The sequence below is a fragment of the Aythya fuligula genome, chromosome 3 (assembly GCF_009819795.1).
Source record: "Aythya fuligula isolate bAytFul2 chromosome 3, bAytFul2.pri, whole genome shotgun sequence".
In the NCBI taxonomy this organism is placed as follows: Eukaryota; Metazoa; Chordata; class Aves; order Anseriformes; family Anatidae; genus Aythya; species Aythya fuligula.
In genome coordinates this window covers 17,065,276-17,084,541 of record NC_045561.1, presented here as the reverse complement: position 1 = coordinate 17,084,541, position 19,266 = coordinate 17,065,276, and the positions used below count along the sequence as shown (strand labels likewise).

The window sequence follows — 19,266 nt, the reverse complement described above, 5'->3', positions numbered from 1 at the left end:
AGCATGAGAAGGATTCAACAGATTTAACACAAAGCTGACAAGTCAGATGACTGCCAGTAGATTCATCCTGTAGAGGAAGCGATTTTCTTGCAGACACCCTGACACCTAGACGCTGCAAGGCAGACTGTGGCTTTATGAATACTTGTCTGTGTGCTGCTGGAATACCTGGCAGCAAGTATTTAACTAAGATACGGCAGGATTATGCAATTACTTTTCTGTCAAGTCAGACAAAGAATGACACAGTCTTTACGTTGACTCTGTGCAGACAAATGATACCAGACCCAGCATCAAACCTGCCTGCCTGTAACATTTTAAAGCCATTTAAACCAGCAATGAGTGCTCATGTAGTAGCTCAGCATTGCTTTTGGCTGATGGTAAGCACACCACTGAATTGCCTGTCTCGTGGAACTATGGGCACAGACCCTGTGGTGGTCAGGTGGGATGGAAGGAGGAAAGTAAGATGAAGAAATGCTGAAAAACACAAAGCTGCTTTTTTAAACTGTGCCACTGCTGTTAGCAACTTACCTCATTCCTGGTGAGTTTAGTCCCTGGGAGCTCCCTTCGTACTATCCACCTAAATCTGGGGTGTTCCAGAGACTGAAAGCCCACTAGATCACAGCCCTCAAGACAATGTGATGGTCAGGTGGAGGAAATAAAGGGAGGAAAGGAGGAGGAAGGGCTACACGAAGTGAGTAGGACACACAAAGTGAGTGGGAAGCAAGGCAGGGGTGGCTGTTGTGAGGCTCAGGGAGGGATGGTACAGGTGTGGGTGACAGAAACCGAAGCAGGGGAGAGTAGAGAATAGGGATTTGGTTTCTGTCAAGGTGAGGAGCTGGTGAAACCAGCAAGGAATGGATTAGAAAGGACGATGAAAAGCAAGGGATGAATGTTGCATTTATCTCACTGCAGCTCATCCTAAAGCATCTTTGTGAAAAAGCTGCTTCCTTTCTGGGAGTGGCTGCCTTCCAACGGGATATAAAGAGATTTGTGTAACGCGTGTCTGTGGGTGTGTTGGGAAGTAGAAATTCCACAGGATGAGAATACTTCTATGAGCGATATGTCATAATTTCTAGAGCAGGTTTCTAGAGCTTGCTGATTAATTCTGCCTTTGCCTATACCTGAAGAAATCATCTGTCTTAGAGCTGGTGACTCACAGCAATAGGAGCTGCATCCTCCTGTCAGGGCTCTGCACGTCCTCTCCCTCAGTACCAAGAATTAGTGGAAATGTTACATCCATTTCGGAGGCTTAAAGGTTTCCAAAGCAAAAGTAAAGGGACTCAGCTCTCCACAGCAAATCTGCATAATGTTCTCAGCTAGGAAATGTGGGCTGGTGTCAAATTTCTAATGCTAACATTTACATTAATAAATGGAGTGGCATACCAGGGACTTTGGCTTTCATGTTGTTTAGAGCAATGGTTTCAAGGTTGAGAAGAGACAAGGAGACTGACGAGGCTCCTGCTTTATGTCAGTGCAATCTACGTGAAATCTATCTCACTAGACAAGTTCAATTCAGGTGGACTAAAACTGATGAAAACATTGTCCAGAGCCAAGACTTCTTACAACTGTAAGCTTCTATGTACACACAACAGAACTCTTCCCCTTTATCCATTACTCGTTTGTATCTTTGTTATTTCACGGAATGCTAGGGATTGGAAGGGACCCTGAGAGATCATCTAGTCCAATCCCCCTGCTGGAGCAGGAACACAATTTGTGACAGATGGACTGAGCATCTCATGGCATCTAGGCCAATCCTCAAAACAGCCCACAGCCAGATTTTGACACCTCAGGAGGTATCTGAATCCAGGCTAGGTTTTCCAGAGATACCAATTTCCCAGAGCAGTGCTGATGCACAGACTATAATGAAAAACCTCATGGAATTCTGTCTGTGTCCAAACACAAAGTGAGTTCTCAGGACACTGCATGAGTACGTGATGTGCAGAAATGATGCAAACTGAGATACTGATGGGCATGACCCTCCTTCCTTAATAAAGGAGATCCTTAGGGAATGTCTGGAGTGCACAAGGGACAGACAATAAAATGTACAAATTCAACAGTTCTAAAAAAATCAAACTTTTTTGGTTTAAAAATAAAAAAGAGGACTTGCCATATATTAACAGGAGTTAAAAGAAACAATAAATAAATAACATAGACCTTTCTATTTGCACGACTAAATACTTAATCTCATTTCTTTTGCATTATTTTTTTCTTCCAGTTCTGGAAATGCAAAACAAAGCAGTATTTCCACCCTAAATCATGAGGACAGCTCCTCTCTCTCCACATCTCCCTCAGACAAAATGAACTCGGTCTCCTCAAAAAAAACCCATATATATAGTCTTGAGTTTTTGTTTGCATCCTGCTTTCAGGTTAGATGAGTTAGTCATGCTTGTGGCTTCAGATATTTCTACAAATAAAAAGGGACAGATGCGTGCAGGTTTTCCTTACATTTTTGTCCTTACAGGAAGCCCAGAGCTATGTCACCGTAGAACTATGTGACTGCCTTTCAGTGGGACAGCGTGTGTGTGAGACTATGCTAAAGTCTGGGAAGTTGGCAGCGTGGCTGCTGCGCTGTAGTCATGGAAGTGGACTGCGAGGCCACAACTGATCACGCTGCACTTTCACCCTCCTGGGTGGAGTGAAACACAAATAATCACAGGGGACTGTTATAGCAAATGCTTGAAATGCCTCCTTTTTAGATGCTTTCAGGGTATATCATGCTGTTCCCAGAACACGTGACAAAACTCTAAGGTCTTATCTAACAAACTTAATTTCCTTCTACCCAGCTGGTTGACCAAAGCCAGTTGATGTGATCTTACTGGATTTCAGTGAAGTATTTGATACTGTCTCTCACAGTATCCTTCTGGACAAAATGACCAGACTATAATTAGATAAAAGCATAATAAGATGGGTGAACAGTTGGCTGACGGGTTGGGCCCAGAGGGTTCTTGTAAATGGGGTTACATCAGGCTGGTGACTTGTCACTAGTGGGGCTCCCCAGGGCTCCATTTCAGGACCAGCCCTCTTCAGTGTTTTCACAAATGATTTGGATGAAGGACTTGAGGGTTTTTTGAGCAAGTTTGTGGATACCAAACTGGGTGGAGTTACTGACTGTCAAGGGTGGGGAGGCCTTGCAGAGAGATCTGGACAAATTAAGAGAGCTGAGCTGGGCAATCCCAACAATGTGAAGTTTATGAAGAGCAAGTGCTGGATTCTGCACCTGGGAAGGGGCAACCCTGGTTACACGTACAGACCGGGGGATGTGATGCTGGAGAGCAGCCCCACAGAAAAGGATCTGGAGGTTTTGGTCAGCAGCAAGCTGAACACGAGGCAGCAGTGTGCCCTGGCAGCTAGGACGGCCAGCTGTACCCTGGGGTGCATCAAGCACAGCACTGCTGTCAGTAGAGGGATGGGATCGTCCCACTCTGCTCTGTGCTGATGCGGCCTCACCTCAAGTACTGTGTGCAGTTCTGGGCACCACAGGATAAGAAAGATATAAAACCATTGGAGAGCATCCAGAGGAGGGCTACAAATATAGTGAAGGGTCTAGAGAGCAAGACACGTGAGGAGTGGCTGAAGTCACTTGGATTGTTCAGCCTGGAGGAAAGGAGACTGAGGGGAGGCCTCATGGTGGTCTACTGCTTCCTCACGGGGGGAGCGGAGGGGCAGGTGCTGAGCTCTGCTCCCTGATGACCAGCAACAGCACTGAGGGAATGGCTTGAAGCCACAACAGGGGAAGTTCAGGCTGTGTATCAGGAAAAGGTTCTTAACCAAGAGGGTGGGCAGGCATTGGGACAGGTTCCCCAGGGAAGTGGTTACGGCACCAAGCCTGACAGAGTTCAAGAAGCATTTGGACAATGCTCTCACACACATGATCTGATTTTTTTTTTTTTTGTGGTCCTTTGGGTACCCAGGAGTCAGACTTGATGATCCTTGTGGGTCCCTTCCAACTTGGAGGTTCTATGGGTCTATCGGACCCTAAACGTTTAATGAAGTGGGAGAACATCATTCTATGATAACATCAGTTCTCTTGGTGCTTGCTTTCTCTTCCAACTATGGCTGTTCAAAACACAGTCTGAAAGCTCTGCGATTGCCCAAGACTGTTTGTTATTCGTTTACATTTTTCCTTTCACTGTCAGGCTGGTAACTGAATATCCCAGAGTGAAGCTACTGGTAATCGGGAATTCTTCCTTCCCAAGAGGGAGAACGAGGCTAGTATGTTTTCCCTTGGCTATGGGAAGCCTGGGCTGCATCACAGTCAGCAGATGGAACTGGGTGGAGGGCTGGAAAAAGGCTGGAATAGGCTGGAAAAAACATGCCCTAATGAGAAAGACTTGAGGGTGTTGGTGGATGAGAAGCTCAACGTGAGCCAGCAATGTGCGCTTGCAGCCCACAAAGCCAACCATATCCTGGGCTGCATCAAAAAGGAGTGGCCAGCAGGTTGAGGGAGGCGATTCTCCCCCTCTGCTCTGCCCTCATAACACCCAGCCTGGAGTACTGCATTTAGCTCTGGGGCCCCCAGCACAAGAAAGACATTGAAGTATTAGAACAAATCAAGAAGAGGGCCAGAAAGATGATCAAGGGACTGGAGCACCTCTCCTGTGAAGACAGCCTGAAGGAGTTGGGATTGTTCAGCCTGGAGAAGAAAAAGCTCCAGGGAGACCAGGAACTTTTCAATAACTAGAAAGGGAATATTTGTCAGCGGGTCCTAGTGATAAGACAAAGGGGAATGGCGTTAAACTAAAAAAGGGTAGATTTCAGATTAGACATTAGGAAGAAGTTCTTTAATGTAAGGGTGGTGAGGTTCTGGAACGGGTTGCCCAGAGAAACTGTGGATGGCTTGGATCCCTGGAAGTGCTCAAGGCCAGGCTGGATGGGGCTCTGACCAACCTGGTCTAGTAGTAGGTTTCCCTGTCCATGGCAGGGGGATTGGAGTTAGATGATTTTTAAGGTCCCTTCCAACCCAAATCATTCCTTGATTCTATGAAAGAAAGCTGCTGGGGAATGCCACTGACAGTCCTCATCGCTTGACTGTGACCTTGTGCTCACTGCTAATAACGCAGGAAAGGGAGGAGGTGACAAACAGCGGGTGAAGATGAAGTGTTCAGCATGTATTCAGGAAGTATGACCCTCAAACAGGGATCAAATACTATTTGGCAATGGCATTGTTTAACTTGGCGGACTTGGACCTGCTTAGCTCAGGGCATGTGTAGGTCAGGACTGATGGTTAGCAGAGTTTGTGAAGCTCCTTGCCCAGGGATGCACTGCTACTGAAGTGCCTGAGCTGCTGTTACCAGGTGGCTCAGTTAGCACAGCAAACTGCACGAGATGATGAATTATGAGTAAGTCCTAGCTCCTGTCTTGGCTCTGCTGTACTGAATGACCTGAGGTCCTCCCCTTTGTCCTCACTTATTTCAGTACCGTTCCTCCCTTTCTCATCTTCCATCCCAGCTGGATGGTGAGGGCTCATCATGTGACACCTGAACAGTGCTTTGCAAACGGATAGCATCTGTGCTGTTACCAAAATCGTCCAAGTAACCCAGGCTCTGTTGCATTGGTACCTACAACTCTCTCTCCTACGAGAAATTCCACAGCCTGCTGTTGCCTTATGCTCTGCTGCAGACAATAAATGAAACAACCAACTAAAAAGGGACCTGGAGTGAGGGACAGGGCAATCTGATGACATTCTGTATGTGAACGAAGTACGTGATAAAGACTAGAGGAGAAATGGTTGCTCTCTAGGCAAGGTGAGTACAGAAGCAGTGATGGGGAGGATGCTTTGAGCCATGACATCCTGGGAATACTTCTCACCAGGCTTGTAAATGTAAATCTGTGTATCCTAGGATCTAGCTACTGTACCCACGGTACCATGGGTGCCTCTCACAAAGGATTGTACAAGTCACAGGAGCAGTGCAGGCAGCTCCTTGGCTACACCTTTTTACCAGAATCTGAGTGCAGCAAAAGCTGCGTCGATGCTGGTGATCTCATTGCGTGTGCTGGAGATGTGGATTTCAGATGACAGCTTGCATCCCCCTTCACTGCTTGACAGGCCCAGACCTGCAAGTCTGCTCGCAGGAAACAACACGGGCTGCTCCGTGTGGGGAAGATGGCACATATGATCACGTAGTGCTGTCCTGGAAGAGAGCCAGGGCAGAGTTCTGCTTCTGCCTTACGTGGCTTTCCTTGGAGGAAAGTTTGCCATCCGTTTGCAAAGCCCAGCAGCTGGCTGGACGAAGCTGCCTGCTGCTAGCTCCAACACTGGCGCTCAGTGCTGCCTGCCCACTGGGGAAGGCACTGCATTTATCTGTCACGGTATTTTTTACTACAGCAAACAGGCAGTGAAGTTAAGTCAGCGTAGTCCAAACTGACGAGGAGCTTCAGAACCTGGCCTTGGCCTCTGAGTCATTCCTGGAAAGACAGTTTCCTTGCTCCTGGTCCCTGAAGCATGGATGCAACAGGGCACATGATGAGCCCTGATGGATTGCTAAGCTGGCACTGTATAGATTAATTAATGTTCTTAATACGAAAAGAGACAGACTTCTGACGTTCCCATCGAGAGGAATTTCCTATTTTTAGACATGCTGCTGGTTCACATGGGATGGGCAGGGCAGGAATGCCTGCCATATCTTCTGTATTTGTACTTTCTCTCTCAAATTTATGACAGAAAGCTGCTTTGCTACCCCTTCCCTTCCCTGATTCTCACTGGCACTCTCATCTGAGGGTCTTAAAACATACATCCTACTGGCAAATAATGGGGGGAGCAGAGCTACCCTCCTCCCAACAGTTAAGGAACTGGGAGGCCTCTTGGGAAATCTCTCCCAGGTTTTGCGACATTCCCAAATGAAATCTGAGCAGGCTGGAAGGTAGAGAAGGGCAGAAGCATTTTGTTGCATCAGCAGTTTTTGGCACCGTCTTGTTTTCTGTCTAGAAAATGCGTTATTGCTCTGTCTGCCTCCGAAACCAATCTGCTGATCAGGGCAGCTGGCTTGCAAGCCTAGTGGCAAATGCACCAGCCTCACCACTTTCTGTTTCTCTGCCATGACAGGCAGAAGGCGAGCACTCCCTTTCAAACACTGGCTTCCTTGAGAAAAGCTTAAGCTAATCCCTGGCAACAGCCCTTCCTAAATTTAAGCACCTCAGCCCTCTTCTGACTTTCTGCTCCCTGGGCTGGATCCCCTGCAGACAGAAATCAGTGGAGCTCTTCCAGCTTCAACAACGTTATGTTGATCTAAACCGGATGAGGAGCTTGTCCTCTAGCTATTGGAAAGCCACCCGATGTGGCCCACGGAACCAGCTTCGGGCTGTCCTGGCTATGTGTGAGGGTGCAGTGAGATCCCACCTAACCTGTACTTTGGGCTGCTCCCAGATGCTCAGGGAGGTGTTTGTTGCCCTGGGTCAAAGTGCACCACCTGTAACTTTCCTAACAGCACACAACTGCGTACCAGCTGTGTTCTGGCACTGCTGGTATTTACTGGTGTAGCCACAGGAATGGGACACCAAGGCAGCAGTTGTGTTTTGTTTTTCTTAAAGAAAATGAACAAAAGTGTTTTTTCCTAAGCAAGTTTTCATCACAATAATAGTTCCAGAGAGAACTGTGTGCTTTCTGTAGCTTTTTTTTTTTTTTGACTGAAAAATGTTTATACCATATAAACTTTGATTATCTCTGCTTTGAAACATTTTCTGTTGAAGGGAAGAATGCTTACATACCTCTGATGAAGGTGTGCGCATCTTGCTACCTTCTGACTGTCTGGAAGGAATTCATGATCTCCTAGCAGTGCTAAGACCCATGTTGGAAAAGCTTAATGTGAGTCTTAACTAACTCTAACTATCTTTTATAGCTTTATTGATGCTTCTTTAGTTGAGCTCCCTACAGTGGAAGATCCCAGTAAAATGAACAAGGGCTGGCTCTGTACAAGGTAGTTCCTTGATGAAAGAGAAAAGGAAGTTTCCAAGAGCAATTTCAATGCACAAGTGAGTTATAAAACTGAATCAACAGAAATCTTATGGGACAGAACACTGAGATACGGGAAAGGCTTCAGTACTTTTGAGTAGCGCCTGTGCTGCTGAAACTTAATTGTGCATTGCTAATAGGCAGTGTGAGTGAGAACTGATCTCCTCAAACTCAAACGTGTGTGTCGTCATCATGTTTTCACTACTTTTGGCTTCCTTCCACTAAAATGCTGTACAGTTATCAGGTTTATCTCAGGAACCTGTGAGAAATGTGAGCTATGCCACCATCATCCTACAGAGTAAGGAAATGACTGCGAACAGTAGGTTCAAAGTATGGAGATGTTGCCCACTTCAGAGGGTCACCCTGAGCCATTTAGGAACTTGGAGCTAGTCATTAGTATTAGTATACGAATATAATTTAGTATCCCCACTATTTCCAGATTTGCAACTGCAACAAGGAATGTGAGTGCCAGCTTAGCCCTTATCCAGTCCAGCACTACATTCAGGAAGCGTGGGCACTGTAAGAAACCTGCGAGGCCGATTGGAAGGAAATCAGGTTGATTGCCATGCAAGCCTTGCCTAGGGCTCATCAATAGGTTGCTGAAAGCAATTGCTTCTGCGAAGTAGACAGGTATTATTTGACACTTTCTGATGGAAATCTGTTCTACTAGGGAATACCAAAGAGATATAAGTATTGCTGACACTGTCAGCAACCTTACCTGATAGCATTTAAATTCTCTGTGGCAGATAGCAAATTAAGTTCGAAGGAACATCAGTAGTCATGGCATCTCTCTGAGAGGCCCTGACTGTTGTTTCTGTCTAGAATTTGTACAGCTTCAGAGGAAACCCACATAGTCCATTCAATTTTAACTACTGTGATTTGGAAAAGAACTGAACTTGGGACTTACCTCTGCTAATCCTCTGCTTTTCTCCAGAAAGGATTCCCGGTGTATCAATGACACTGATGCTCTCTAACACAGGGTTAGGTAGCTGGGCACATACAAACCTGTGCAAAAATAATTTGGTTTAAAATAAAACCAAAAAAGTACTCGTGATGCATTGAACATTACAGGCAACATGGGACAATCCAGGCTCTGATCTCACAAGTCTTCAGTTAGAATTAGTCTTGATTTAAATAAATGAAAGAGCTGCCAGAACTGAGCACTTTCTCTGATTATTTTGGCTTTTCTGGAACATGAGTCTCTGTCATGACCTATGATATGAGTCATTTTTTCTATGTCCCCAAAATTGTGAGAAAAACAATTCAGAAATCCATATTTGTTTTTTTTCTGTTCGTATTTTAGCAAGAAGTGGTATTTCATTTTCTTCATTCTGCTGCAGGGACATGAACTCAAATGAATTGAAATAACTCATTTAAATAAATCAAAGTTGTAGGTTTTTTTTAATCTACTTTTAAATCTGGTCTTAGAATGCGTGCTATTCTTGCACCATGGAAGCCCTAAAGTCTGAGCAACATGAGATCTCAGAAACCTTAGTCTGTCTTCCTGCTTCAAAGCAGATGTTTGTCTGAAGTGTTTGTCAAACCTATGATGCAGATTCAACAGCCTTTGCTGGGACTCTACTCCATTTCTTAATTATCGTTACAGCAAAATCTTTTTCTTAATGTCTAATCTAAATCTCCCATGCTGCAATGCATTTTAGTCTCAAACACAGTAGACAAGGTTTATTTTTCCCCTCTTGCAGCAACATATACCTATTGTTATTGCATCTCCCCTCAGCCTTTCCTCTAAAGAAAACCAGACTCTTTTCCATCTCTTCCAGTTCCCTGTAGCTGCCTTTCTAGTTCATTTTCCAAGTCACAGAAGGCCTTTGCAGCTTTCCTTCAGATTCTTCTCAAGTTGTTCCACATACATCTTCTGGCACGATGTGGTATTCCAGCTGTGGCCTGGCCAGTAGTGACCAGATTGGATGAATTGCTCCTTCTCTCTTACATAAGACATTTCTGTTTGTATGTCTCAGGAAGGTATTTACTTCTCTCACAGAAGTATGACACTGTTGACTCACACTAGGTTTGTAATTCACTCACTCGTCTCCCCTCCACAGCTCCATTTCTGTGCAATTCCTCTTCACCTAGTTGTTCACCATCTTATGCCTACACAAATCCCTAGCTGAGAAGAGCACTTTGTGCTTATTCTTAGAGGGCTGCAGCTCATCTCTTTCAGTCATTGCTAACAGCAAAAACATATCTGCTCGCATGGCTCCTGGTTGCATTTTGTGGACAGCCTTTTTGTGACAGCATTCCGAGCAGCTATAAATATACGTGTGTCTATGTATGTATGTATATTAATAGGCTGGTGTAACACTGAGGCATAAAAAATGGTGCTGTGGGAGGAAGCAGAACCACAGAAGGACCAGAGTTGACATAATGGCCACTAGATGAGTCAAGGCAGACAGAGCCTCTGCTGGTTTCTGATGAAATCCCTGCAGCAGTGAACTCCTCCACAACCTCACCCCAATTTTTTCCACTTGTAGGATTCTAAGATCATTTTGACAAGAATGAATCCTTGTGGGTCAGAGAAGTGCCTTCATTCCTACACTATCAGATATTTCAGTGCAAATATTTCAGCCTCTTTCCACCATCCACAGCTTGACAGGTGGCAACAGGGAGCATCTTTGCACCTTGTGTAGAAAAGGGGGCTGGCTTAGTTCTCCTGATAGGTGCCAGCCTTAGCAGAGAACAAAGGCTCCAGAGGTCACAGGCAAGGGGATCTTCCATAGGTTTCTCTAGGGAAAGTTCTCCACAGGAAACTGCAGATAGAAGGTCAGAAGCTAGCTTAAGAAGTGCATTCTGGCTCTGTTGGCAATGTTCTTAAGGATGCTGTCTTCCAGCTGTCCCCACAGAACTGCAGGTACCTCAGGGAGCATGACCCAATTCTGTCCTGGACCGCACTAAGGGATGCATGTGGTGCCAAACTGTCCTTTCATTACCCCTACAGGCAGAGTATGGGAGTGAGGAGGAATTGTTATCCATGATGTCTCCTGTTGCAGACAACAAAAAAGCAGAAACAACTCTACCTTAGCTCCCTAAGACAGACAACGAGGGTTGGGAATAATTTTGCAACCATCAACCAAGCCAACATGATACCAAAGCAATGGCTGGTATCCCTGATTTTCTCTGATGGGACCCCTCCAAAGCTGGGATACTGCCAGCAGAGCTGGAGTGAGGAAAACAAGCCCTTCTCTCAATGCCTAGGAAGCACCTGGGGCAAGAAGAGGGGGGGAAAGGAAACAGGGTCAGAGCATGGTACTGCAGAGCTGTCTCTTTTCATCTCAAGACAGCTTGTCAGCCCCATCTCTGCACAGAAATCATTACACCATTCTTTTTCTGTCTGCAGAAAAGGGGTTAATTAGCTGTCATGGCTACTCTCCACATTGCTAGCAGGACTGCACTTCAGCTGCTGCTGAATCCCTGCTGCGCCCCTCTGCCCTGCCGTCCTCACGTGGAGAAGGAGGAGCAGGAGGAGAGAGCGATAGCACAGCATGATGCAGCGAACTAGGCTAACAGATACATAGCAACACCAGAGATCCCTTGTTGTATTAGGAGCAAACTGCATTCAGGATGTGTCCATCAATCCAGGTGTGCTTGCTTTTTGCACTCCATGCCTGACCTCATTACTCCTGAGGTTGCTTCTCTTCTGCAGTGAACTGTCGGCCAGGTACACGCGTTCCAGGCCTTGCAAGATGTTGAAAACTGCTGAAAATCTGTCTAGTGAAGGACCATGTTGTAGTATTTGAGCCTGTGTTGTGATCAGATATTGCTTCTACGGGCAGTGAGGCTCTCTGCATGGCAGTAACTCCAGCTAGGTCCCTCTTCTCTCATCAAGCTTCTCCCCAGGTCTCTCTGCAGGCCCATGCCCTTGCCTGCCTCTCTGCAGCCTACGCTGGCATTCCTGTGGTTAGAGTTGGTAGGGGACGAGGCACTCTCTGGACAGACACTCCCAAAGCCTGGAAGTCAGAAAAGGAGTCCAAGCCCAGCTTTCTTGGTCATTTGGCTGAACAGTTGGCCGTGTCTCCCACCCTGTGCTAGCAGGGAAGGCGCCAGTGACAGGTGTAGTCAGTCTGTTCCCATTTCCCTGCTGTAGCACAGGCTGTGCTCCCCTAGGACATGGGTGTGTGCTGCTGACTTCCTGCAAGGCCTAGATCCAAAATTGGATGGTTGGGTGAGGTCTAGGGAAGGGAAAGGTTAGATTCCTGATGTTGTGGAGCTACTGGTCAAAGCCCCTGGACAGTTTCCTGTAGGAAAGAAGCACCTTCAGAGCTGTTACCAAAATATACGTAGGTTACATGTATATGGCCTCAGAATGCAGAGACATTCAAGTAATTATGAAAGAAATGCAAGAAAGCAAAGATGTGCGTGTTGTACCAGTTCCACTCTACCGACTTCACTGGCTGGGTCTGGTTGGACTCTTTAGCTTCAAGGAACTGAACTGACTGCAGAACAGAAGCAGCTAGGAATATAAGAACAAGGGACAGTGAAATGTAATGGAGAGTATTTACCTCTGGACTCCTACAGCATGAACGTGACAGGCTGGGCTTTATTCTTTGTTTTGTTTGTTCAGCTAAAATGAAGTTTTGGCCCACTTTTTTAATCTGGCCTTCAGTGAGTGACTGATGCATGCCTGGTAGGACTGGGATGGCTTTGTAATTGCCACGTGGATGGGGAAAAAGAAGAGGCAGAAGAAGAGCGTAATGCCTTACCCGTTTAAATTGCTAGCTATGCTGCTCGTTAAGTTTTAGCCATATACTCCAGAGCAAGTTTTTGATTACTGACCTGTTCAAAAAGGCATTGCCAAAGGCATTGAGTTTCCTGAATGGTTTTTTAGGATCCACCACCAGTGCATTTCCAGGAACAATTCCTTCCACATCTCCTTGCATAACCGCTATAAAGGAGTCAGTTGTAGGCTCTGGTCCAATCCTCATTCCTGGGAAATCCTGCTCCAGCAGGTACCTGTAGGTGAAAAAAAAACAAGGTGTGAGCATGACACGAGATCTGCCTAAGTCCTAATTGAGTTGTCCTGAAGATCCCAGTGAGATTACATAGCTAAAGAGTATAGATCCTTTCAAGAATATTTTTAGCACTGTCACTGATTTTTTTGATAGGTGTCACAGTAGCTTTTCTACTTGGAATCTCCACTTTTAAAGCTTTTACATTTCAGGAGGATTAAAACTTATGAGAAGATTACAGCTGCTGGCAAGGGATTCTCATCATGTTTAACCGTTTTGTGTAGTTTAATCTTCAAGACATTTAGAACAAACTTAGCTTAGTGAGGTAAAAACAGCAGTTCACTGCTATCAGAGAGTTAATCCTGAAACCGTACTGGCCTTTGGTGCCGATATTACTTCACTGCTGCTCATTTCAGCAGAAAACTCATCCAACTGATGTGCTTAGCCCCCAGTCCAAATCAGTCACTCAAAGGCCAGCTTCTCCTCTACTTGGCTGTTGAAGTCTCCACTCCTTCCTGCACACTCCTGTAGCACAGCTCAGATTTGCTATACAGAAAAAGGAAGTCTGGGGAAAATGTACAGCCTGCTGCTGGATGGGGCAGGTGTGCTGGTGATACAGGATAAGAGAAGGCAGAGTTGCTGAATGCCTTTTTTCTGCAGTCTTTAGTGATAAGACCAGCCCTGGGATGGTGTTGGATCACCTGGCCTGCTGACAAGCTCTGGATTGTTACCTGTGGAATGTGTGACTACCAGGCTGTAAGAGTTAGTGTTGCTTGTTGACATCAGATAGCCTCTTCTCTCTGTTAGCCTCTTCCTCTTCTGTTACTTTAACCTCATTTTTATGATAAGCCAGAAAGGTAAACACAAAACTGAAAGTGATGTTAAAAGCAGTTCTGGGGGAGGGGAAAAAGGAGAGGAAGGGAAGGAGTGGTGATTCTTGACAACTGAGATCAGCATATGCAACAGTCAGCACTGGTTCACTCACCTGAGTCTTATCAAAGTTCCTACGTGAGGGACTACAGGACCTCTGCTCTGGCTTTGTACTTTGCTTTTGGTCTAATCTTAAGAGTGATATACAGGTGAGCATTCACCTTACCTATAACAATGAATCTTTTGAGTTCTCTCCTTGCAAATATTAGAAATAAAAGAAGCAGGTGGTAATAACAAGCATCAAGTGCAACAAGTAAGGTGCATTTGAAAAACACCTTACTCCATGTGACAGGTCTCAGCCTTGCTGAGACAGTAACCCACTTATTTTATAGGGGTTTGAGATGCACGTGCAATGACACAGCTTTTGAGCAACAGGGAAAAAAAAAAAAAAGCCTGGGGTTTTTGTTTGTCACTTACAGACAAGGCTTCTGAGAAAACCCAAGCAAAAGCGCCGTATATAACAGTCCTTATCCAGCCAGGCTGACTGAAAGAATTTTATCACAGCTCCACTGAGCTCATGTTTCAAAGCATTTATTTCTTGTATACAACAAAACAAATCTCAGCAAACATCTCAAACTATGAGAAAATGTTAATTGACTAAATGTGCAGCAAGCAACATGAAATCAGAGATAAAGATTGGCACTGTCTGGTATCACAGCCTCTGTTTGAAGTCAAGCTTCTCTGGGGGTTTGGGTACATTGTGCAGGAGGGCGTCTGCGGCACTCAGCCTCATTGTACAGCAGTCAAACACAAGGGAATTATTGACACTTGTCTGGGGAGGGGGAGGCAAGCTGCTGCTAGGCAGTGACAGAGGCTGCCTCTGCTAACAGAAGAGCTGAAGAACACGTGATTGTTCCATTTGTGGGGTTCCTGGGAGAGGACAGCAAACAATGACTGTGGGAGACACCAAGTGAGAACAAGCAGCAGCTCCAGAGCAGTTTCCCCAGGCAGAGCAGCGTGCTTCACTCTGCGCTGGGTACGCCATCAGAGATCTGGGGAGCAACCTCTGACCAGGTTAGGAAGGTTGTGGAAAGCACCAGGCAGGAGGCAAGCATTTATTTACGGCCTATCTGCTTTTTGGAGAAGCATCTGGAGCCTGTATCTGATTAAGAGCGTTGCTCTGCTTGCCCCCCTCTCAGAGCTGTCCCCGATCCTGCTGAGAAGGTCAAGGGGGAAGGGCGGAGAAGCTGCACAAGGGCTGACCCGGCATGGGGCATCCTTCCCACCAGGTTTGCAGTAATGTAGAGCAGTCGGGCTCTCCAGGCAGGAATGCCTCACAGGATGTGGGGGAGGGAGCCATTTGCTAGTGATGAGTCACGGAGGAGCCCTGCAGGATGCTGTGGCAGCAGAGGTGATGCATGCCGGAGAGGATGAGGAAAGGGAAGAAGGGGAGAGGGGGAGGAAGTGGCAAGAGCTGCCCGGTGGAGGCCAAGATGAAAGGTTCAGGGCCACGCAGGGAGGTGACAGAGCTGCCCAGTGCACACAGTGACAAGCAGGCCGGAGAGGCCAGGACATGTAAGCCATTAGCTGTACGGGAAAGGAGTGGCTACACTGCAACAGCAAACCACACTGACAGTCAGTAGAGCTCGGGCTGGCTTGTTTATTTTATTAACAGGATGGCTGGACAGAAGCCAGGATTATTTTTAGAGAAGATCACAGAATCTAAGTGAATTAGGGGAGTAATGTTCTGTCCTGCATTCCCATCCTCTTACAGGAAAGCTTAAGAGCAGAAACATTAGATGCAGGCTTCAGTGGCATCCTGCTGTCCCAAGGAAGTTAGCTGCGAGATGTTCCCAGGCAGAGGTGTGGCCCCGCTCCCAACACCCAGGCCTTCCAGAGCCCAGCCCTGCAGAAAGGACTTGGCTAAAAGGATGCTGACAGAAATGGGAGCAAGGAAAGGGGATATTGCAGTACGCAGGAGTGGAGAACTGTCAGTGTCACTCACGCTGCATCTCTCACACAGCAAAACAAGGCTCAGCTCCCCGGGTCTCTACAAGGAGAGAGCACAGCATTGTTTAGCCCGTGTGCTGGTCTCACTTCGTTGCCTCTGACCCACGCAGCTCACCTCCCTCCACCCCCTCAGCCTCCAGGAATGTTTCTCAGTGCCCTTGACTGCTTTGCTTCTGCCACTTCCTCCTGACAGGAGGGCAGCCTCACCACAAGAAACTGCACCTAGGTGCTCTCTCCAGAGAGGTTCTGGCTATTTATTGCCTCAGAAGCTTGTGTTTCTTCCCTGCTTTGCCTCAGACTCCACAGGAACAAAGGAATGAAACAAACCCATGTCTAGGATAGGTGAACAAAGCAATGTTTTTGTTTTAAAATGGTGCCCTGGGATTCAGGTGCAAATTGAGATTGAGTTCACTTCACAAGTGTTTAGCAGCACTAATCAAAACCTGTAAGTTGCATTGCAGTATGCACAGGATGCAAGAAAGGAAGGGACACAGGGAAAGATGTTAAACGCCTCTCATCTGGACAACATTTTATGGAAGAGATGCTGAGAGATCATTTCGTGTTTCACCCTGGTACCAAGCCATACCGGCTGTTTCCCCTTTTACCTCCTCCTCCCTGCTCCTAGCCTTTAACTCCTACTCACCATCCCATGGTAACTCTGGATGCTAATCTGCTGTTTATCCCAGCTGCCTAATGACCAGCACCTGCAGGCTCATGCTGGAAGCCTATCACAAGCAGCACAGCTTTCTGGCACCTCCTGCCTTTGTTTGGCTGGGAACAGGCTGGAGTGGTGGGCCCTCACACTCCTCCTGCTGTCAGAGGCCCACGGGTTCTTCAACAGCTCAACTTTCACCTTCTTAAGCACAATTTTAAATAGAAAGAGCCTCCACCTTCCTGCAAATGGCTTGCTCATGGCCATTTTGCACTTCTGCAGAGCACCAGCTCCTGGTCACTTCTGCCTGACCGTAATCCCTGGGTAAACGCATCCCTATCTGTGCACAGAGGGGCTGGGAGACGAGGGCAGAGGCTGGCTGAAGGAAGGTTCCCAACAGCTTGCTGAGCAGAGAGCTGAGGGCTTTCTGCCTTCCCACAGAAGTGAGGGCTCAGCTTCTCCTTTTGCCTGGAACATGGTTTAAGCAGCCAGACTTCTGAAGAAAGCTTCAAAACGAGCCCAGGCTTACAGAGAAATGAACAGAAGGGGGCAAAGGCAGGGAGATTGCTAACAGCATGCAGGTGAGACTGCAGGGAAAAGCTGATGCTGGCAATCCAGAAAAGGATTTGGAAGGATGCTCTAGTTACACAGCCAGCAACCTCAGGAATGGATATGCAGCAGCCTCCTCACATTCAGGGAAATCTCTGCTCAGGAACATCATTAACTGGAAAGGCAGAAAGAGCCTTTCAAATGGGTTTGGTAACAAGTCACAGAACAAAGATTTAGGGTGGAACCAGACAGCTATGCTATACGAAACATTTTTTTCATTTTCAGAAGAGCAACTCCCTTTCCAACCACATGTCAAATGCTTCTGAGGGTCATTCACATTCCTTCATCATATACCTGAGCTGCTAACACGAGAAAGGCCTTGTCATTGCTAAATTTCATTTGTCATCTGCGTGTCTGACAACATAGCAGAAATGCATGCTTTTCTTGGTCCTGAGTGGTGCAATAAGTAACAGGAATATTACACAAAAACACCCTGCCATTTCTCAAGGTCACTTCTGGAGGGGCACTGTCAATTTGATTCACTTCTCTCTAGAGCTCCTTCCTTCAGCAAGAAGTGCCGGCAGAACAATGGGACTCGCTGCTTGTGGCCTCTGTCCAGATTTACACTGGGGTAATTCCGGAGATTTCAACACAGCCACACCAGAGTTACGCTGGAATTTAACGCTAAGCCCATGAATCACGTAGGAAATGCAGACAGCACAGCTTCAGCTATGATCCCCAGAGAAAGGCTGCTGCAAGCTGAGCTAGAACTGTCTGAACAGAGATCCCAGCAACAAAGTCCAGCTGGAAAAGTTTAACCCTTTTACAGCTTTGTATCAGATCTGCTGCTGGCAATTCAGAGCGAACTTGCTGCTCCCACTATCGCAGCACATCAGGACACAGGTCTTTCCTCCACAGGCACATGCCCTAGCACACGTGCTTCTCCAGCTAGGATCCCCGTGCTGCCTCTGGGCACAGTACAGAAAGAGAAAGAAAGGAGAGACGCAGGCCAGTACAAACCCAAGAAGACACTTCAAGTTTTCCTAGGTGGTTGCCACAGTGCTTGGGCAGCGGGGAAGTTGGAAAAAAAAGGTCCACAGTGGGACAACCTGACCTGAGCAATGACAGGGGTTCCCCTCTTTGGGGCTTTCCACAGCTTCACACTCTGAATGATGAAGAGGGCCTGAAGTGACTCATTTCCCCACAGCAATGCCCTGCCCTGGGCTACTTCTTGCCACCCTGACGTTTCACCAGGTGCCTCACCCACCCCGTCCTCACGAAGCAGAGCCGCTGAGGCTCCTGCAGGGGCAGCCTTCAGACCCCAAACTATCCACACGTTACCTGATGAAGGTGGTCTTCCCTGTGGAGTACTGCCCCACCAGCAGCACCATGGGCTTGTTGTCGAAGTCGGCATCCTCCAGGGCGGGCGAGTGGAACTCGTGGAACTTGTAGTGCTCCTCCAGGGGCAGCAGCTTGGTCTTGTAGAGCTTCTTCAGCCCCTCGCTCACCGTCTGGAACACCTCGGGGTCCTTCCTGCGCCGGTCGTCGGTGCCCAGCCAGCTGAACATCTTGGGGCCGCCCGAAGCCAGCTCCGCAGCGACAGCCGGGGCCGGGGCCGGGGCCGGGCAACGCAGGGCAGGGGGCGGTGCGAACGGGCTGCGGGCAGGCGTTACCCTCGCATAGCTCCCTCAGCAAGGCTCCAAGCGGCCGTTAGCGGCGGTTAACGGCTCGGCGGGGCCGCCGTTGGGCGCCGCTTCAGCCCTGCGCCAACGGCTGCCGGCGCGGGCATGCCGCGGGGACGGCGCCCTGTGAGGGGAGCGGCGCGCGGCGGGCGGCGGTTAAGGGGGGCGCCCGCCAGGAAATGGGCCGGCGCCGGAAGTCGGCCACTCCTGGCAAAGCGCCGCCCGTGCTCCCCCAGCGGGTGAAGCCGCGCTGGGCGGCGCCATGTTGAGGCGCTAAGGGGTGGGAGAGCCCCGCCGGGTGCAGCGCCCCCTGGTGGCGCCCCCCTCCCCCCCCCCCCCCAGTGCAGCAGGGCGCTGCTGCCCGCCCGCCATTTTAGCCCTCGTCTCCCTCGCCTAGAAGCAAACGCCCGAGTGGGCAAACGTGACGGGGGAGCCGCTGTTTCTGAACCTGAATGTGTCCCTGCCGCCCACAGCAGCTCCCTCAGTGCGTGGCTTGGTCCTGAAGCACAGCACTTGCTCAGGCTGCCCATCAGCACGTTGTGTTCAGTCACTGTTAGCTGAGCTGCACCTTGCAGAGCTGGTGTCCAGCAGGGT

At 47.9% G+C, this 19,266-nt stretch overlaps 1 protein-coding gene across 1 annotated transcript in view; it reads right to left on the bottom strand.

Moving 5' to 3' along the window:
• EHD3 (EH domain containing 3) overlaps positions 1-18,806 on the bottom strand; it is a 28,119-nt gene extending 9,313 nt beyond the window's left edge. Inside the window, exons 1-3 of the mRNA XM_032184093.1 lie at positions 18,332-18,806; positions 12,737-12,913; positions 8,853-8,950 (exon numbers count right to left, since the gene is read on the bottom strand). Of these exons, the coding sequence (XP_032039984.1) occupies positions 8,853-8,950; positions 12,737-12,913; positions 18,332-18,558 (502 nt within the window). The 5' untranslated portion in view covers positions 18,559-18,806. The remainder of the gene's footprint in view (positions 1-8,852; positions 8,951-12,736; positions 12,914-18,331) is intronic.
• Between the last annotated feature and the right edge of the window lie 460 nt (positions 18,807-19,266).